Source organism: Diadema antillarum, unplaced genomic scaffold, assembly GCF_040938485.1.
Source record: "Diadema antillarum isolate AM-2024a unplaced genomic scaffold, OU_Dant_1.0 scf00000150, whole genome shotgun sequence".
Taxonomy (NCBI): domain Eukaryota; kingdom Metazoa; phylum Echinodermata; class Echinoidea; order Diadematoida; family Diadematidae; genus Diadema; species Diadema antillarum.
In genome coordinates this window covers 1,067,480-1,090,250 of record NW_027271039.1, presented here as the reverse complement: position 1 = coordinate 1,090,250, position 22,771 = coordinate 1,067,480, and the positions used below count along the sequence as shown (strand labels likewise).

Below are 22,771 nucleotides of genomic sequence, written 5' to 3'. Positions count from 1 at the left end.
AACTTTGACCAACTTTGAGCAAAGGAAACTCTTTTGTGTTATATCAAATATATAATATATATATATATACACGTATATATACAAAACTGGAACAATCGCTCGAAAATTTGTGTGCAGAAATAAACTGTAGGTGAATACAACATGAACTTTTATTCCAGTTTATTTCAAATCTTATTATCTCTCCAACACGTGGTCAACCTACTCAATATATATATATATATATATATACGTGTGTGTGTGTGTGCGTGTGTGTGCGTGTGTGTGTGTGTGTTTGTGTGTTTGTGTGTGACGCTACATCACAAAACCAACACAAATTCACAAGAAATTGATTTTTAGTTAATAGCAGATTCAGAAGTAGCAGGCGTAACAAAGCTTTAAAATGATGTACAACTCAATACAAATTGGCAATCCTAACTTGTCTACACATGGAGTCATCTTCAATGTCCTCTGGTCCTTCTTTAAACTTCTTGCACGGCTGAAAAACACATGTGCGTGACATCGTCTCATCTCCGTACACGTCCTGCAGCAATCTCAGCACATTTGACGGAGTTTTCCCCAACCGTGCCAGAAACTTAAGTTTATTCGTTGGTCTTCTCTCATTACTGAACGACCTGAAACAGAGGGTGTGTGTATAAAACTATGTAGAAAAAAAAAACAACAACAACAAACAAACTGATGGCTGCAGAGAGCTAAGATCACAGTTACATACTCCAGATAGATTACTTTGAAGATGAAATCTTTTAGGTTGAAGTGGGGGTTTGAAATAAACATTTTATGACACCCAGTCCTTCTCTGACACACCTCGAACTTTATATAGACATATACAATGTATTTGTAACCGTGCACCACAAAACGAACAAAAAGTCGCACCCCTTGATTTTAAGTGAGGACTCAAAAAAGGTGAAACAGGTCAACCAAGTCAATTTTAGGTTTTTCATATTTTCTGAAAGAGCTACCCTTCTTCTACATTATTCTTAAGTTTGGGATTATAAATGAATGGGAAAGTGCATTTTCCGCAGTTTTTCTACAACCCTTTTTTTGTAAAGTAGTGAGATCAGGTATGTCTTAGGGGCCCCTTTTCATTTCTTGATAATCCTTTGCATACTCGCTTTCAAGCTTGATAACTTTTGAAGAGATAATGCAACTGCTTTGAAAGTAGGCATTAATCAAGGACAGAATGTGTAAATAGAGAATGCTTGATTTCAATTTAATCTGATAATCTCTTCATTGTTGTTGCTCTAGCGGTTAACGTCCTGTTTTTTGTCCCATTCATTGCACAGCTAACACGGTTGGGTAAAGATTAATAAAATAGACATGAATAGACACATAGATCCTGTACTTCAGAGCCTCTTTTCTCGCTTTCCACTTTTCCAGAGTATGTGCTTTCTTACCAATATTTACATAGGTTTGGAGAGTCCATTTGTGACCTTGCATCACAAAACGAACAAGAAGTCGCACGCACTGATTTTGTGCGAGAGCTTGAAGTAGGTGAAATAGGTTAACCTAACCAATCTTGGCTTTTACATACCCTGAAAGAGCAAGTCTTCTTTCACATTATACTAAAGTTTGGGATCATAAAACGAGAACGAAATTTGGTTTTTAGCAGTTTTTTTTTTTTCTGGAACACATTTAGGTAGAATAGTGTAATGAGGTGTTTCTCATAGAGTCAGCTTTTCATTTCTTAAAAACCCTGTCCATGCTCATCACTTTCAACTCCAATAACTGTAGAAGGGATGATGCTACTGCTTAGAAAGTTAGCATGGATTATTAACAGAATGTGTTGATAAAGCATGCACACTTTCAGCTTAATCTGATAACCCCTTCATTGTTATTGCTCTGGTGGTTACTATCCTGGTTTTTGTTCCATTCATCGCACAGGGAGCGCGGCTTGTTATCTAAAGATTAAGCGTTTGAATAGACCCTGTTCTTCAGAGCCTCTTTTCTCAGTTCAAACTTATCCAGAGTGTGTACTTTCTTTCAATTTTAGATAGGTTAGGAAAGTCCATTTTTTTAAAGCTTAGAGTCCGCTCTTCCAGAATCTGGCCTTAACTAAAAATCCATGTTTGGCGACTTTTTGTTGGTTTTGTGGTGCAGGGTCACATTTATTTTCAATTGAGCTATACATCATTGCAAAGCTTGGAGTCTGCTCTTTCTGAATCTGCCCTTTACTAAAAATCTATGTCTGGTGACTTTTTTTAGATTTTGTGATGCAGGGTCACATTTATGATTAAATGTATCTACTTTATGTTTAATCGTAAAATTCGAAAATGTTGAAGGCTAATTCCATCTGTTGTGTTTAGCAGCAGTGTCATTTCCATACGGGAACCTGGTGGCCTGTGTACTAAGTCTATAGGGATTTCAGAATTCAGTATGGAACGGGTTAAAGTAAGGGATCATTGAATAATTACGTGCGCTTTAAACAGATGTTGTTTTCTACTATTGATTGGTGTCCCTTATTTTTCTGTATTGGTTTCGTATATAAAAGATGAATATTAAGACAAGGCTATTTTGAATCTTACTTTATAGTCTGAGGACAACAAATACTAACATTGAAGTAACCACCTTACCTGAACAGCCCTTTTATCACATAATTCTCGATCTTTGATTTTCGCAACTTTATAGACATGGTTATGCCATATAGAGTATTGTCTCTGGATCAAATCTAGAAAATTTTCTTTATGATTGTGAGGTCTGTGAGAGAAATCATCCAGCGATTTTTTGTTCTTTGCTTTATTCATGGTGACACAGATTCGATTAATATATAAAGCACACACATATATACACATATACAATATTTTTGCATTTGGTAGACATGCGGGTTAAACAGACTAAAAAAAAATGAACCATCGATTTCTATGAGACAGGTATCACAAAGTGCATCAACTATACCCCTTATTGTGTCAGAGACGAAAATGAAGTAATAACGTTGGAAATAAGATAATCTAGTAACGAATTGCAACAATTATAAATCATTGTACCTCTATGGAATTGCGGGCATAAAAGAAGGAGATATAAAAGCCCCAACGTCAATTTCGATTGTTATTCCTCTTTATATTAAAGTGAGGCAGTCCTCACGAATTAAAATATATATATTTTGTTGGTACCTCCAATGAACTACTTTCACCAAAAAAAAAAACAACTTTCAAATCACCAAATAAGCTCGTAAATTTTGGTTGAAAAAGTGTGAATCTGCATGGTGAATATGCTAATGAGCAAGTCCTGGCGGAGAGTCAGACGTCACCGAGGCACAACTCTTCCAAGCCGTGTTCTGCTCGTTAGCCGTACGCTCCCTAGTTACCCGGATGCATGAAGAAGTCGGTGGCTACTAGTATTTGACATTGTTTCTACGTTGTGTGTGTGTGTGAGGGTGTGTGTGTGTGTGTGTGTGTGTGTGTGTATTGTGTATTATAGTTGCACAGTTCACGTGTGGACGGTACAACTAGATCTACAGTAGATACCCCGTACGCGGTTTGCCCTTCACACTTTCCCAGTCTATCACAAGCGCAGCTGCAGCCCTGTCGCCGCTCATGCATACGTTCTAGTACGTACAGATTGTAGGTAGAAACGGTTCTACACAGCAACAGGCCTGCTAGTATACTATAGGGGCGACCGCATTCATCGTCGTCTGGTCAGGCTATCTTACATCAGTAGTTTTGCTCGAATCGTGCAGAAAATTTCCCAGGAAAATCCTTTTTTCCGTCCCAGACCCACAAAAGTATCGTGAAAGGTGAGCTGTATAGCTGGGAAATCTCGGTACAACGATGCCGAACGTAAGAAACTTAGGGCCTACAAAATTTCGATATCGTGTTGTGACCTACCTGTGCGTGGACCATTTGAGAAACGATGTTTTTACGTGGACCGGCAGGCTGTGGCCCTCGGTTATAAACCGAGAAAACTCCTGAAGCCAGATGCAATCCCGACCATTTGCTCACATGAGTTACAAAACAGAAACACCTCGAGCATCGAATTCGAAGAGAACCAAGGGAAAAAAGCGTAGAGAGGTAAGGAAAGTGGCTAGCTATGTTTCATTTACCGCGGGGCTGCAGCCGGGGTTGGACTGCAGTACAGTGCCACTGAGCTAGCTGCTGCAAGTGCCGACTGGACATGCACGGCAAAGTGGAGCGAAATCATATCCCTACGACCCCCTGTGTTTACCCTTCCCGGCTCACGTCATAGTTTTGTTTTGGTTTTTTTTTTTCGAGGAAAGGCGATATCTGACTACTTACAGAAATATTGAGATACAACAATATTTTCTTTGAAGAGTTCGACTCTCTCATGCACAGGTTATCTTCGGCAAAATCAGCTAGACGGTATGGTAAGAATTCGCGCGCAAGAATTATGCAACACAGACGGAAGATAGAAAAGGACCGTGCCTATTTGATGTCAAGTTCGTGGTATATTTGATTTAAAAATACATATAAATTTATGTTAACAATATCAATTTTTCATGAATTATATAAATCTAAGCTTGAAATATTTTGTTTGAAATAATAAAACCACAAACTTTCACATTATATGATAAAATTATTCTGATCTAAAACTAATCATTTCAACACTTAAATTGGTTTTTAGAGGCACGGCTGTCAACTTGGTGAGTAGGGCATGCATGACGTACCATCTTTTTGCCGGCTCGCTAAACACGATCGCTTGCAGGAATTTTTTTTTTTTCAAAAATCGCGTACGCAGACAGTTTTTCATTTCCACGCGTATTACTGGTGAAAGGTTATGTTTATTTACTCTTCTTAATTATCATTACAGTGAAAATCTCAGGACTGCTTCCCTTTAATACCACGTCCGAGTCTGCAGAACAACCTTCACATGTTTTCAGAGAAGCAGGACAGAGCCTGACGGTATACATACCTTAGCCTTGGATGCAAACTGGACCGTTGTGAGCACCGAGGAAGTCTCATTGGCTGCATCACTCGGAGCGAGTAGATTTAAAAGTCTGTCCGAGCCCTTTACTCACATTCTTCTGGAGGGAAGCTACGCTGAAATATCTTACCCTTGTTCTACAGCAACCAGGAACAGCAGAGCCTCATGACATTTTAGTGCGGAAAGATGAAAAGTCTACTCATGGCTTACTCACATTCAGACCGCAGAATATTATCATTTACTAATGTGGCCAATTAAAACAAACGGCTCCGCTGAACTAAGGAGGAAATGAAAGGAGCTCACTTTAATAGCGAGGGTGAATAATAGTGGATAGCGAAAATGGGCTGACGCAATTGGCTAATTTATGTAACCCCCGAACTGTTTATCATAACATACTGTCCTATGCATATTCATAAATTCAGCTGTCAGTGGCTGCTTTCGAGCGCTCTAAAGCGAACCAAAGCGAACTGAACCAAAGCGTACCGCACCGAACTGTGCCAGATTTGAAGCGTTCGAGCGCTCTGTCGAGAAAGCGTACCTCACGAGTTATTTTTTAGAAAAGGTCACGCATTTTTGTAGCAAGAATGTCATCCACCCTGAAGTAGCATTTTGACAGGTCGATCATATTGGGTATTATCAATTCGAAAATCTAATTGTAATTTTTGGGGCGACTTACTGCAGTATGTCCCCCCAAAATTACAATCAGATTTTCGCATTGATAACACCCAATTTGATTAATTCTTTTAAATGCTACTTCACGGTCTTAAGATATAACATTTTAGCTCTATTTTGCAGAAAACCCCATTCAGTTTGGTTAAGCGGTCACAGAGAAATGTGGATTGTTGTAAAGCATGTCATGAGTCTGATTCTTCCAAATTTAACAATTCAATGCTCTTGTGTGGGAATGATAGACAGAATTTGGACGGAAGAGATTCCTGACATGCTCTACAAAATTCCTCATTTCAGTTTGACCACTGAAGCAAATCGAATGAGGTTTTCTGTAAGATGTGGGCAATGAGTTATAGTTTCATACCCTGAATTTGTATTTAGATTGATACACTATTTTAAAGATATCATTGCGGAGGGCCCCGTTGTAATTTTTTGGGACATACTGTATATATATATATATATATATATATATATATATACAGTATATATTTATATATATATATATATATATATATATATACATATATATATCGAAACAAGAAAGGGAAAAACTGACCAGAAACAAATACACTGTAATGAATAGTGAGAACTTTGAGCAAAGAAAATGGGTTTTCATCGGGATTCGAACCCAAGACCTCCGGATTACTAGACCGGTGCTCTACCGACTGAGCTATTGAAAGCCCTAGATCGGTGTCCGTCCCAAACCCTTAACTCTCTTTGCTCGTGTGGTCAGAAGCTATAGTGTGTGTATGTGTGCCACATACACACACATTTCCCTGACATAAACCCAAAGGATGTAAATCAACTTTGGAATAAATGCGAGGGATCGCCGAAGCGATGCAGCTTTTTGTAATACATATCGAAACAAGAAAGGGAAAAACTGACCAGAAACAAATAATGAATAGTGAGAACTTTGAGCAAAGAAGATGGGTTTTCATCCGGATTCGAACCCGAGATCTCCGGATTACTAGACCGGTGCTCTACCGACTGAGCTATTGAAAGCCCTAGATCGGTGTCCATCCCAAACCCTTAACTCTCTTTGCTCGTGTGGTCAGAAGCTATAGTGTGTGTATGTGTGCCACGCACACACATTTGGGTTTCGGGTTCTCGGGTTCGAAACCCGATGAAAACCATTTTCTTTGCTCAAAGTTCTCACTATATATACGTATATATATATATATATATATAATATATATATATATATATATATATATATATAATATATATATATATATATATATATATATATATATATTCGTCTACATTCTGGAGCAGACAGATACTAAAAGTGTTTTCGTGAAGCATTTTCTTTTTTTCCCTCTCTCTTTTGCTTTTGCTTTTTGTTTTTGTTATGTTATGTTTTGTTTTATTTTGTTTTATTTTTATTTTTTGGCGGGCACATATCCGATATACCAGTGGTGCTAGTTCAATAATTCGATTAGTGATTATGAAAATTCAAAGATATCTCAAATTGATTATTCCCGAAATGCATTCAACATATTCTTCACATGTCCAACAAAAATGCACTCTGTCTAAAACCTGAAGTGGCAATGTACAAGAGATGAACAGATTTTACAGCAATTGCATTTCTTATTATATTATGTTCGTCTCCTAACTAAAGGAAACTAACCAAACTTTCACAAACGAACAAAGAACGGATATAACGATGGTGAAAACAACAGAACAGAAATGTTTTCACTTTGTGTGAAAGGTCTATGATAAGTAGAATTAGGGAGAGAGGGAGAGAGAGAGAGAGAGAGAGGAGGGGGAGGAGAGAATATGTAAATAAGTGGCGAGAATGCCAGAGAAGAAACAATAGAGAACAGAAGTACGTTTATAGCGATTTTATAGTTCTGGTTGAGACCAAACTTCAGGTTTTTAACATTATTTTGTGGGATATGAGAAACGTCTTATGAAATATGAAGGAGCATGTAATTCCTAGAGGAATCCAACGTTTTTTTTTTGTTTTTTTTTTATTAAAAATTGGTTTTGAAATGGCTGGGATATCCAAACCAGAGCGAAAAAGTAAGACCAACTTTGTTCTATTTTTTTCGATGTCTCAGCCATTCCGAAACCAATTTTCATCAAATTAACTTTAAATTCCTCCAAGAATGGTATGTTCTGCACTATGGTTTCTTGGTATTTCGCAAAAAGTTAAAAGTCCATTCCTCATCTCCACCTGCCCATCCTATACCATACCTTTAATACACTGTTTGTTTGTTTGTTTGTTTGCTTGCTTGCTTTTAAACTAATAGTGTAATGTTAACGTACTGAGATATTCAATGTGTTAAATTATCAACAAACAAGAGCATCAGTATTTGAAAAATATAATTGATCGGCAGAGAAACATTGTCTCTATGACATTAATGTAAAAAAAAAGGTAGAGTAATTTCTGACATGACATTTGCACATGTAAAGAATGACGAATTGTGACATTGTAAGAGAAATCCGTCGAAGATCATGTCATAATTATGAATTAATGAATGAACATTGCATCAGTTGTATCTCCAGAAGATATATTGAATTCAAAACAGATATTGAGACAGTTGAAGATGGAATGAGGTATTACTTTTGTGAAAAATGGCAGATGAGCATACTTTCATAAAGAAAAAAGACTTGGGCCCCTCTTCGTAAAACTTGTTATCAGTAACAGTAAGCGGGATATCAGAGAGTTGGGACTGGCTGATGTGTAAAAGTTTATTAATCAAACTAGATATTTCTATAAGCTATAGTCTATAAGCACATTCTGTCTATTATCATTAAATAAATACCAAATTTCAAAGTACCAACACCATCATTTCAAAAAGTTATTAGAATTGAAAGTGAAGACAGTGTAAATGTGTGTGTTTTTCAAGGAAATGAAAAGGAGCCGCTAAGACATTAATAATCACACTATTCTACCAGAGAAGTCTTCCAGAAACACTGGTAAAACACGATTTCCGTTTTGTTCTATAGGAAAAAATAGCTCTTTCAGAGAATATGAAAACCTCAAGATTGAACTAAGGTGGCCCATTTTACGTAAGATCAAGAGATGTGTATTAATCGCTTAAGTAACTATGAAAGTTAACATGAAAGCAAATTTAAGAAGATAAACCAAATGAACCATTACCAAGGAAAACACTTCACAATCTCGCAAACTTAAACATTCTGAAATTATTGTATAGAGTTCAAAAGGGAATTATGCGGTAATATTGGCAGCTTGTGTCTCCGAACACAAGACACTGACAAATTGAATGCAATCAAATGAAACAATGCTTGAAATGACTTTTCAAAATTTCTAAGCGATAGTAATTTCTTGTTAGATGAGTGCTGTTAAAGAACTATCTTTGAACATTTTAATAGGCAAACCGCAACCGAGGTCACGATCAGAACCTGACCCCCCCCCCCCCCAAAAAAAAGGGGATAAAATATTAAAACAAATAGCCAGCCAGTGGCACTGAAAGGATTGTATGTTTTATTCCTGTCATATGAGCATGATATACTACCTTCACACCCTACTTTGATGTAACCCACCCAGGCACGTCAAACAGTCAGAGATATCGCTACCTTCTACCACTACAACTCGGCTGGATACACAAACTACAATCAGGCCGTAAAAAAGATCTTGTTTAAACATAATGCTTGTGTTTGGGAAGAACACCAGCTGCTTTCTGCGCAATAATACCAATCCTCTTCATGTCGCAAAGCTGCGAAAATATCTCTTTTTTTCTCTCTCCCTTTAGTTCCTTCTCCCTGTTTCTGCACCCGCACGAACAAACATACAAACACACACACAAACGCACACATACAAAGACACATACACTAAAACTCATAATCCACAAAATACCTTAATGTTTTATTTTGTTTATGTTTTTGTTTTCTCTTGTTTTCGTTTTTCTTCTTTGCTGCTTGTTGTTTGTAGGTTTGTGTTCATAACCACAAATCATCAATTTAATCGTGATGGGTGAAGGGTCCGCTCAATAGGATATGCAAAGGAACTTAACACATACATCACCAAAGATGTTATTTCCTGTCCTTGTCTGAATCGATCGTTTTAGTATCGACAGCTGAAGCAAAGAGTGTAATAGAGTGCAGCTAAACGATAGCTCACTGTATTTTTTTCTTATCTGTTTCTTATTTTGTTTTTCATAGAACAAATTAGAAAAAAATGGGTAATTGTGTACTTTGTATTTGGATTCGATTTCTGTTGGATGAATTCAATGGAAAAAAAATGTCAGCTGAACTGAATTGAGCTGAAAATTGAATTAAAACCACACATTTCAACCAAAGAATATAAGGTATGTGTATGCATCTCTTTCAATTCGGTTATAATCATGTTCAAAAGAACATATCACCAAATCTTCAAATTCAAATACCGCAAATGCCGCAGTAGATTTACAACTATGTTTGACCAGATAAATGGAATTCTTCTTTATATATCTAGGCCAATTTAGATATATTTGTTATGGATTTGATGACATCAATGTAATATGTGCTCCACTGGACGAACGCATTCCGTTCCACTCATTAAACTTGAAGCAGGCAGTGAACTGACTGACAATCCAGACAAAACAAACAAACAAATAAACAAACAAAACAAACGACCAAACAAACAAACAAACAACAAGGATAACCACCAATGGGTATATGCTGTAGCGACGCACTAATGAATGAGGACCGACACCGAATAGATGAAGATTATTAATTACAAGACAGACTAGTTTGAAATGGCAAAGAAACCTGTTGTCAAACAGAAGACAGCTAGCCGCGATCATGATAAAGATACACAGCAAATAGAATGTGTTTATGACAGGCACAAACAAAGAGCAAGCAAAAATGAAATAAAGTGCAAATAAAAATCAAAAATGGAAAACAGAGGGGAATAAGGAAGAGAGAGAGAGAGAAGTAAAACAAGCAGTTATGAATAGCACAAAATAAGAACAGAAAATTAATGTCAAAAATTAGAAAGGAAAAGAAAAAGAGAAAGGAAATTGGTGCAAAACTTCGAATGTGAACTACAATATAAACTTTTGAATCTGTAGACCTTTGCATGTGATGTTAAAATGTCTGATGTGTCTCCGCGGATAAATTGTAAACGATTGTAAGCAAGCCGAGAATTCATAAGTTGACAACATAAATTTCAACTTCTGTTCGTTCAAAAATGAGGTCGGTTTCCTGTTTTCATACACTTTCGATGGCGTAAAAATGAAACTGCGTGCTTTAAAACAAAATAGTTTGGCGTTTGAATTTAAACTGAGGGACCGATAGACACAAAACGTAATTTATTCTTGAATTTTAATGACCATTTAATTGGAAGAAATAGATTTGCAAGAGATTGGAATTGACCGGGAAATTCTGTATCATGAATGTCATTATAATCTCTCCTTTAAGTAATGACGGTAAAATGCAATAAAAGAATAAAAACAAATGCATGTGCATTTAACATTTAAGGCAGAAGGGTAAAACATCGATGTTGTCTACGATTTGATTAGATAATGATTTGTTCTTTTTATGCGTGATGTGCTTCTCTGCAGCTGGTAATGGTATGGACGGAGATCTGAGCTGTTTGTTTGAGTTCATGTGCTTGACTATGTATGTATCTCCTAAACAAAACTGAGAGGCATATGTCGCCTTCTTTAAGTATAGAAATGACATCTGTGTTGGCTTGAAGTGTGTGTTTGTGTTTGCATGATTCTTAGTGTGGCTGAATGGGTGTGGGTAGTGTTGAATGTTTGCATACGTATAGTTTACTTCACGAAGGGAGTGTGAAACATCAATCATCGGTAATGAAACTTTGAAGCTTTCATAAACTTAACAAGCATTAACGTGCCTCTCACAAACATTACCAACTTCACAGCTTGTGTTACTTTCACAGAGTGATCGATAATCAGAATAGAACGCGGGGTAAATTTTCATCTTATCTCAAGGTACGTTACGACAAGCCTATGTTAAATACATGTAATGCTATTGATTGATATCGAGATCAAAACTGAAATGTAACCTTGAAGGTATAGGCCTAACCTTTATTCATCTAATGCTGTGTAATCAAATTGGGGTTGGCTATTCTTACATCACGTGGTTGGTGTGAATCCTATAAAACGAGCGGAGTTACATCGGGGATACTGCACATAGCTTAAACCTCCGGGTACTGTGGGTTTCAGCTCTTGAAGAGACGCTGTCTTCTAAAGGGAAAACCAATTTGGTCCTCGTCCCCAGCCATGGCGAACCGATTTTTTCTCAGTGTCCTGCTGGCAGTTTTCGTCTATCTGGCGAGCTGTGATGCATTTGTCAGTGAGTATTTCAAAGTTTTGTTTGTCACAGTAGATTGATATATGAAATAAAATGTTTTGCTGTATTTTTAAAGCAAAATCTAACACGGGTGACATGAAAGCCGCGCTCGCCTTGATACCATAATATGTATACTTCTATTTTTAATTGTTGACAAGATAAGGGAACTTGTATGAAAGTAAGAAATAAATTGGAATTGAATTGGATTGAATGTGTATGTGCGGATGTATTCAATCAAACACATTATCATAATTATCAGTGCATTTATTGTATGCAAATATTTAATACGTTTATGACATGGTGTGCAGTTAGAAACGATAAACTCAAATAATATTCAGTCGTTAATAAAGTAGGCTGAATCGGCCATCACAAAGATATCAAGAATATAAGAGCGTACTCATGATAATGTGTAGTACATAATCCGGTTTTGCTGTTAAGATCATACTACTCGTAAGGCAACAGGACACAACTGAAATAAACAAAAATGTAATAAGTGAAGTTCGCACATATCAAAACATTTCCATAAAATTCTTATATGAAAGAAATAATATTGACTATCGATGTAAACAATAAGTATTTTGATGATGATGCTCTTTAGCGTTCAAAATTAATTTCAACAATTCCTTTTTTCAACTTGTATGCTTTTCTGCAGTTAATCGTGATGAAGAAGCCACTGTGCCCGATGAGCCACGTCCTAACAACGGCTCCATAAATCCACCAGCCGAGGGGACACCACCACCCAGGGATGAGCCTACAGCTCCTCCTCCACCACAACCTACAGGACCACCTGCATCACCACCACCACCTCCCTCACAACCACCACCTGCATCACCACCACCCAATGGGGACAGTGGATCGGCAAACTTTGATAGTGCCGATGACAACCAGGCTCCCTTGGCAAACAACAGAGGTGACCAGGAACGTAGACCTCAAGGTGGAAACGGTCAAGTTGGTCCCGAAAATGCAGGCCGTCCCAGTAATGAAAGGAATGAAGGCAGAGCTGAACGTCCAGCTGAGAATCAGCAAGGGGCCGACCGTCCTCAAATCCGACAGGAAGGAGAAAACGCCGAAAGGCGTGGTGAGTCTCAGCAACAGCAAGCAGGGCGTCCTGAGAATGGTGGCAGTGAGCAAAATCGTGGAGAGCAGCAGAGGCCTGCCCAGCAAGCAGAACGTCCCTCTGAGCAGCAACGTAGAGCCCGTGATGTAAATGGCCTAAGAGGCTCACCCGAGGGCGGTGAAAACATCGATAGTCGTCCCGGAGAAGCTGACCGTCCAGCTGAGAACCAGCAAGGAAGACAAGCAGATCGCCCTGAGAATCGTCGCAATGACCAGGCACCCGCAGATCAGCAGCGTCAAAACGGCTCACCCGAGGGTGCTGAACGTCCAGCTCAGAACCAGCAAGGAGCCGACCGTCCTCAAATGCGACAGGAAGGGGAAAATGGGGAGATGAGTGGCGAGTCTGAACAGGGACGACCACAGCTTCCTGAGAATCGAGGCGACGAACAGTCTCCAGCAGAGCAGCAGGGACCTGAAGAATCCCAGGTGCCATCTCAGGAGCAACGTAGAGCTCGTGATGTAAATGGCCAAAGATCCTCACCACAAGCTGAACGTCCAGCTGAGAATCAGCAAGGGGCCGACCGTCCTCAAATCCGACAGGAAGGAGACAACGCCGAAGGGCGCAGTGAGTCTCAGCAACAGCAAGCAGGGCGTCCTGAGAATGGTGGCAGTGAGCAAAATCGTGGAGAGCAGCAGAGGCCTGCCCAGCAAGCAGAACGTCCGTCTGAGCAACAACGTAGAGCCCGTGATGTAAATAGTCAAAGAGGCTCACCCGAGGGCGGTGAAAACATCGATAGTCGTCCCGGCGAGGCTGAACGTCCAGCTGAAAATCAACAAGGAGGACAAGCAGATCGCCCTGAGAATCGTCGCAATGATCAGGAACCTGCAGAGCAGCAACAACAAAGGGGCTCATCCGAGGGCGCTGAACGTCCAGCTCAGAACCAGCAAGGAGCCGACCGTCCTCAAATCCGACAGGAAGGAGGAAACGGGGAGATGAGTGGCGAGTCTGCACAGGAACGACCACAGCTTCCTGAGAATAGTGGCGGCGAACAGTCTCCAGCACAGCAGCAGAGGCCTGAAGAATCCCAGATGCCATCTCAGGAGCAACGTAGAGCTCGTGATGTCAATGGCCAAAGATCCTCTCCACAAGCTGAACGTCCAGCTGAGAACCAGCAAGGGGCCGACCGTCCTCAAATCCGACAGGAGGGAGAAAACGCAGAAGGGCGCGGTGAGTCTCAACAACAGCAAGCAGAGCGTCCTGAGAATGGTGGCAGTGAGCAAAATCGTGGAGAGCAGCAGAGGCCTGCCCACCAAGCAGAACGACCCTCTGAGCAACAGCGTAGAGCCCGTGATGTAAATGGTCAAAGAGGCTCACCCGAGGGCGGTGAAAACATCGATAGTCGTCCCGGCGAGGCTGAACGTCCAGCGGAAAGCCAACAAGGAGGACAAGCAGATCGCCCTGAGAATCGTCGCAATGACCAGGCACCCGCAGATCAGCAGCGTCAAAACGGCTCACCCCAGGGCGCTGAACGTCCAGCGCAGAACCAGCAAGGAGGCAACCGTTCCTAGGTCCAGTAACTGTTCTAAGTAGAATAGATACCACGCCTACTTTCCATCGGCAGCAGTTCTACCTTCTTCGACGACCTGTATTTGATGTGATTATTAGCTTTCTCTCTTTCTTGACTTCCTCATGAAATCACATGCTGAAGATCGATTTTTTTTCCTGCAGCATAGTTTTGTTTAGATCAATAGGTTCTTCTTCGTGTGCTTACAACAAGAAATACTAAAATACTACCCAATAAAGACGAATCGTCATAGTGGTGACAATATAAATCTCTCAGTTTTCTATCCCAGTATCAGGTCTGTATTGTGATTTTTCTCACAACAGAGTTCCGAACATACTTTGACTCCATCCCTCTCACAAACCACTGTGTTGAACAGCAAAACTGAATAATAAACCTACCGTTATTTCTCTCGAATAGCTCCTCGGCCTCGGAATAAACCATTTAAGACATCATGGTTACACAACTTTAGGTCATGAAATGCGGTTATTGTTGTGTTGCTATGCAGACATACAAAGCGTCTCAATTGAGGTCCTATTTGCTGGATGACAAAATCTGCAACTATATCACAAAGTGTATTCTGTATAAATCTTGAGAAAAAAAAAATGTATCAACTATCTTATATCTTTTTAGGACATTATTTGCAAAGGAAAAAAATGTTTGGTTCAAGAAAAAGAAACATTAATATAAAGAGGCCTAATTGAGGTTTCCTTCTAGCGAGCAACTGGGAACACCTCTTTTCACGATGCGTACCAGCAAGAAAGGCACTCGCCAAGTACTAGTTTCTGTTAACACCTGAAAACTAGTCTTGAGTTTGGATGGCAGGCATTGTTCTTTAAGGGACGTAGGTGTCGGCTCACCTGAAATATCTTCTCGTTCTTTAATACTGATTCATCTTTTCTCCATTCCGGATTAAACTATAGTACATAAAAATATTCGAATTGTTATCGTATGTTCAATTATGTGTCCGTGTGTCCGTGTGAGTGTGATATTTAGCTGTAATTGTTAGGTTTTCCTTTATTTATAGCTTTAACCCGTTGAGGGCGAGTCCTGAGTATACTCGGACAGAAGTCTATTTGAAATGTGTGTTGTAGTACATAGCATAAAACAATCCGCCTACACGCACGCGTGGACACATACATACACACACACACACACACACACACACACCCCTAATACACACATATTTTAACTAGTACATGATTTTTCAGCGTTTTCATTATTCTTCTCGAATAAGCCCGATATGTCAATAGTCACATGATAAACGGGTGGTCATTTCATTATATTATAATACGTCTGAGAAATAACAGATTATCACCTCAAACTTTCGAATCCGTATTAGTATCAATAAATACCGCAACAATGTTTTTGGTGTTTCAGTTTGGTTGTTAGGGAATCAATAACAACTGCCGTTTTATGTATGTATATGACCGTGCACCTCAAAACAAACAACAAAGTCGCACACACTGATTTTACGTTAGGACTGAAAATAAGTGAAATGGGTCAACAAAGCCAAACTTGACTTTTTCATGTTTTCTGAAAGGGCAGGTCGTCTTTTACATAATGCTAAAATTTGGTATTATAAAACGGGCAGGAAAGTGTGTTTTTTAGCAGTTTATCTCGAACATTTTTGGTAGAATAGTGTGATTAGTTGTGTCTTTAGAATCCCTTTTCCATTTCTGAAAAACCTTGTCCACACTCTTCACTTTCAACTCTAATAACTTTTGAAAGGATAGCGCTACTGCTTTGAAAGTTGGCATTAATTATGGACAGAATGTGTTAATGAGGCATGCTTAATTTCAGTTTAATCTGATAATCCCTTCATTGTTGTTACTCTGGTGGTTTACTTCCTGTTTTTTGTCCCATTCATCGCACAGCCGGCACGGTTTGGTATTAAAATTAAGTGCTTGAATAGACACTGTGCTTCAGAGCATCAGTAGAAGAAGAACGCCGTAAAAAAATAAATTCTAGACCTTGAAGATCTTAAAAACGGAGCATAGCTCTCAAATACTGAAAGGCAAAGTCACACTCTTCATCATATATCACACATATGTATATGTGTGTGTGTGTGTGTGTGTGTATGTAAATATATGAAGAGTTTGTTCGCAAAAACCGATAAGTCCATTTTTGAAGATTTTGATGTACGGTCTCTGTCTTAAAGTACAAAATAATACCTTCTAAATGATATATTGGTCACTACATTTAAAGTACATTTTTGAAGTTATGGTCAAAAGAAGCAAAATTTTTCTTATCATTTTCTTTATTTTTCTTGACCTTTAATCACTAATATCTCCATTTGGCAAATATGGACTTATCGGTTTTTGCGAACAAACTCTTCATATAATATATATATATATATATATATATATATGTATATATATATATATAATTATGTGTGTGTAAATATATATATACATATACATATACATATATATATATATGTACATATATATATATATATATATAATTATATACATATATATATGAAGACGTGAATATAAGAACGACCCTTTTTTGGCCAAATTCAGTTTGACATGGGAAATTGTAGCTTATGCATGGACTCATCTTGTGTATAAATGATGAATCCTAATTACCCCCGGAAGTGCCTGGAATGAATGAGTTAAATCTTATATCAATGAATGTAAGAATGAAGGACTTGGGTCATTCTTACATTCATATTATAGCGCCCTCTCTCATCCTCTCATCTCTATAGCAGAATATCATGTATATGACTCAAAGAACGACCCAAGTCCATCACACAAAATGGCCTCCATTGTCATAATAATATATTTTATAATTTGTACATGCAATGTTGCCTTCCTATCACAGTTAAATAGAATATTGTTGGACAAATAAAAAAGATATGAAGTTTTTTCTAAGTCACTTTTTAATGGTCTTCCATGGACTTGGGTTATTATATTCAGATACTCATATATATACACTCAGAAGAGAGAATGGCATGAAACAAGCCTGTCATTTGTTTCTTGGATAATCTCCACAAAATAGTAATTTGGTTTTTGTATGTTTACTACAGTCATGACAGCGTTGCTACTGTCGAGGAGCAATCCTATTAGGGCGAATCGCACATGGGTTTTATGCACGTTTTCTTTTTTCTTCAGTATCATATTTGTTTGTTAATAGAACATTTAAGCTCAAAGGCGATAATATTTAGGCAAATATGAACTTCTACTTTTCTACATATTTCAGTAATATAAGCGTCAATCTTTAAAATATTACATACCCTGAAATTGGACCATCTAATCACATACAAAAGTCGATGAATAGAAGAGAGTGTTACAAGGTGCAGTTTCAAAGAAGAGGGATTAAAAAAAAATGTTGAAGATTATGGTCTCTCAATGATAACACGATCCTTACCTCAATGAAGGTATCAATTATCAAAAAGAAAACAAAAATATCTAGAAGAAAAAACAAACAAACAGTTAAACATAAATAGAAAAAAATGGTCATGAGAAATTTACTTCTCCATGTAAAGCATAACATAATATTATAAGGTAGATCCAGTAATGTAAATGGCCAAAGATCCTTTCCAGAGGGCGCTGACAACATCGATCATGGTCTCTGCGAAGCCGAACGTCCAGCTGAAAACCAACAAGGAGGACAAGCAGATCGCCCTGAAAATCGTTGCAATGACCAGGCACCGGCAGCAGCGTCGAAACGACCCACGAGAGGGTCCTAAACGTCAAGCTGATAACCATCAAGAAGACGACCGTCCACAAATCCGACAGCAAGAGGAAAACGGAGAGATGCGTGACAATTCGGGACAAGGGCAAACAGAGCTTCCTGAGAATAGTGGCGACAACTAATCTCCAGCAGAGGGTGAATGCCAAAGGGGTTCACCCGAGGTCGCTGACGAAATCGGCAGTCGCCCTGGCGACGCTGAACATCAAGATGAGAACCAGCAAGACGCCGGCTGTCCTCAGGTCTAGCACGAAGTCAACGATTCGACAAGCGCTGTGATCGGCCATAGGACGGCTAATAACCAATGCTACATTCCGCGACCTGAAGGGTATTACCTCGTACCTCCGAAATGTGACATACATACAAAGCGAATTCCATTGAACGCCAACCTTCCGGCAACGCTTTGACCTTCTTTAAACACATGTATTTCAACCAAGTGACCCCCCCCCCCCCCCCTCCGCCCTACTTCCACAATGTACATGTAGCCCTATATGATGTACGATATAACCATGTCAACCAATTGCTCTTTTATACTCTCTAAAAGAAAATCGAGTGAAAATATTCACTCTTTAAGGAGTGAATACCAAAAAAGAGTGACTTTGGGAGAAATTGGAGTGAATTTTGAGTGAAAACGTTGATTTTCACTCATTTTGGAGTGACCTCAGGAATCACTCAACATATGGAAAGGTTTTTGGCCAAAAGTCTACTAAAATCATTCTAGGGCTCACACCTGTAAATAAACTGGACTGTCCCAGACCCCTTCACAAATTCGTACCAAAGATACCAAAATAAATGAAGAAAAAAATTAATTAAAAATCAATGATGTAGTTTGGAAAAAAACTGAATAGCTGTAGATATTGAGTATGAATTCCTCTACAAACTGCATTTTGGTTGGAAGATGAAAGCTTTTCTGATGGAATTTGAGGGGACTATATTTCATTGGGTACGTGTACGGAAAATAGGTGATTTTTTGAGTGACAAGAACTCGTAGTCTGGCTTTGCGGACCCCTGGACAGAATTAGAGCAGAACAACCCACCCTGGCAATCTGATGGATGAAAGGTAATATCTCACTTATTCAGGTTAGTGAAGATGAAAAACCTCATTTCTCCCAGCTATTTTACAGAATTTTTTGAAATTTGAATTTTAACACACGTCTCTATGGGGAATTATTTACCCGTGTGAGCCCTATAGAGAATGCACGCAATACATGCAAGTCTATGGGAAGTATTCATCCCATACAAGCTCTGCTGGTTTATGTTGATCTTGTATTGTGTCAGATCTCTCTTCCTCCCTCCCCCTTCTCATCCCTATTCCCCACCCCCGCCTCCCTCTACCTCTCTCCTCTACTCCCCCCCCCCCAACTCTATCTTGCTACAATTTCTTTTCTTAGTTCTTGTGGTACTAGATCTTAGTACTGTAAATAGCAGTCATCAGTATCACACAACTTTGAATGACTTCTTGTATTGTGTATCTTGTATTGTATCAGATCTCTTCCTCCCTCCCCCTTCTGCTCCCTACCCCCCCCCCTGCCTCTACCTCTCTCCTCTACTCCCCCCCCCCCCACTCTTCCTTGCTACAATTTCTTTTCTTAATATTATGTTCTTGTGGTACTAGATCTTAGTAAATAGCAGTCATCAGTATCACACAACTTTGAATGACTGTGTTAATCTTGTATTGTGTATCTTGTATTGTGTCAGATCTCTTCCTCCCTCCCTTCCCCTCCATACCCCCCTCTCTCTACCTCTCTCCTCTACCCCCCTCTCCTCAACTCTGTCTTGCTACTATTTCTTTTCTTAATATTATGTTCTTGTCACTAGATCTTAGTACATAGCAGTCAGTCATCAGTATCACACAACTTTGATTGACTGTGTTATTTTAATGTATTTCTTTGTTTTGGCTACCACTGAAACAGCTCAAAATACATAAAGTTAGTCTGTTTGACAAAACAAAGTCTTATCAAGTACTTTGTAAGCTATAAGGTGATGATGACACACCCACAATCAAGGATAACTGCCTGGATCTATGTATTCATCTTATGAAGAACTGATCAAAACTGCAAGATTTATTTTAAAAAAAACCTAAAGGGCATGATTTTCTAAAAGTGTCCCTTTGAGAAGCTTTATAATCCTTGAAAGTGTAATTTCTCATATGATGTAGGGGCAAATATCATAAAAAACACATTTATGATGTTTAAAAGTCAAATAAGAAATATGACCTCCACTATAGGGCTCACACCTGTGAATAAAATGGACTGTCCCAGACCCCTTCACAAATTCGTACCAAAGATACCAAAATAAATGAAGAAAAAAATTAATTAAAAATCAATGATGTAGTTTGGAAAAAAACTGAATAGCTGTAGATATTGAGTATGAATTCCTCTACAAACTGCATTTTGGTTGGAAGATGAAAGCTTTTCTGATGGAATTTGAGGGGACTATATTTCATTGGGTACGTGTACGGAAAATAGGTGATTTTTTTGAGTGACAAGAACTCGTAGCCTGGCTTTGCGGACCCCTGGACAGAATTAGAGCAGAACAACCCACCCTGGCAATCTGATGGATGAAAGGTAATATCTCACTTATTCAGGTTAGTGAAGATGAAACACCTCATTTTTCCCAGCTATTTTACAGAATTTCTTGAAATTTGAATTTTAACACACGTCTCTACGGGGAATTATTTACCCGTGTGAGCCCTATACAGCTGAGAGTGCACGCTGCCCGCACACACAGAACGCGAAGGTTCTTGCTTTGAATTATTCATGAGCCTACACGGTCTGCCGCACACGTCGTGCACACAGCAGTGATACGGACTGGTCCATTGTCGAATATGGGTAAAATGCTGCAGAAACAACATAGGGGCAGTCATTAAACATAGCATTATATGGATAAAACCTACATTGACAACATGAATTACATGCTTTTCATGAAATTGTTTATATTATCTGTTTTTTAACTGACCACACACTCTCTCACACACACACACACACACACACTGACTGAGGTATCAATCATATATTGCTGACAGTCGTTTAATTCTCATACATGTGCAGCAACTTCAGTAAATTAATAGCAAAACCCAAGTACACTCTAAAAGATGCACAAATAGAAACTGAAAGCTGAATGTAGTGTAGATTCACAATCACGTTGGAATGTTGACCACTGCAAGTTCCACCGGCACTGCACTGCACTGTGCTTCATGCTCCACTCGCGGTTACCTGGGCACGTTCACCCCCATTACACAATGGTGCACTCTGCGTATATGAGCTTGCCGAGAAAGATATGATTATCGAACATCATCGAAGAAGAAAATTCCCGTTTTCTATATCTTCCCAGCAACATATAAAGTCATAACTGGTACAGTAGGTGGTCAGTTAATACAAGGGCTCACCGCTGACTTCAGGAAACTTAGAAATGAGAAATGCATATCCAATTTACGTTAAAACTCACGGTATATGAAATCATAAATCGTCCAAATGCAGCCACGAATAAACAGTGACGTCATGTTTCATATGATAATGAGCTTCTCTGTGTCGCTGATTGTGATTGGATTGAGGACGGGACCTTCTCAGTTTTTTGCCAATTCCGACAAGACCTACGATTCAATCACAATGAGTTTGACATATATGATAGAACATTTTTTTTGGCGCGTAATATGGTAGAAGCCCCAGCTTCATGTGCCATTTGGTTGCGGAGATACAGCCTTTCAAATAGGGAGGTATCACTGCATCACTTCAGGAAGTGTGTACAATCCTATGGGGCAGTTATTCTGAAGTGAACTCACAAAGCTGTTTTTGAGCAGCCAGTCCGACGTTATTAGAAGTCAATTTATCTTGTAATTTTAGTATTCTATAGAAAAATGTCCTAAGACTAGAAAACCACAAGCCCCAAGTCCACGGACATTACTTACTTTATGATATTTCTCCATTAATGACAGTGTCGGGTTTTGCTTGTGCGTCTCCATAGGTTATAACACAGGGTGCGCGCGCGCGTGTTCTGTGTGTATTAAAAGAGACAACCTTTCCATATGGATTTTGGAGTGATCAATGAGGTCACTCTAAAACGAATAGAAATGAAAATTTTCACGCAAAATTCACACAATTTCACTCGAAATTGATTTTCACTATTTTTTTTTTAGAGAGTAGCATGCATGTTAAGATATGCCAATATTTCAAGCAAAAACAAATTTTGTGTTAATTTTATTTTGATCCGTTTCTTTAAGATTTCAATAGATAATTAACAACTGCGGAAAGAACAACATAATTGAATTACATTCATGAAAGTATACTGTCCAAGCTGTTTATCCCACTAAAATATCTGTTTCGTCAGTATCAGTTTCTGGAAAAAAGTTATAAAAATTGCTTTACTGTGTCCCTCCCCCTATCGCTTGCACAACGAAAACAATAATGAAACATTGTATCTCGAATTACTCCCTCCCCCCTTGGGTAAATCTTTGTCGAAATCACGCATACTGTACATAAATATACAGAACAATAATTATAGCTTAAAACGACTTTTACTGCGCAAACATGTGTACAAGTATCTCCGCAGGATATTTCATTCGATCACACAGAAATCTTCCAATAGATATGTATTTCATATCTATCTGGGAGGAATTGCATATAATTATTATATATATAGTGCTAACA

At 38.7% G+C, this 22,771-nt stretch overlaps 1 protein-coding gene across 1 annotated transcript; it reads left to right on the top strand.

Annotated features, from left to right (window-relative positions):
- Nucleotides 1–11,641: 11,641 nt before the first annotated feature.
- Nucleotides 11,642–15,793, top strand: LOC139721802 (uncharacterized). Its single transcript, XM_071633126.1, has 2 exons — nucleotides 11,642–11,811; nucleotides 12,461–15,793. Exons 1-2 carry the CDS (start codon nucleotides 11,739–11,741, stop codon nucleotides 14,431–14,433), a joined length of 2,046 nt encoding a protein of 681 aa, XP_071489227.1. The 5' UTR covers nucleotides 11,642–11,738; the 3' UTR covers nucleotides 14,434–15,793.
- The last annotated feature ends 6,978 nt before the right edge of the window (nucleotides 15,794–22,771 follow it).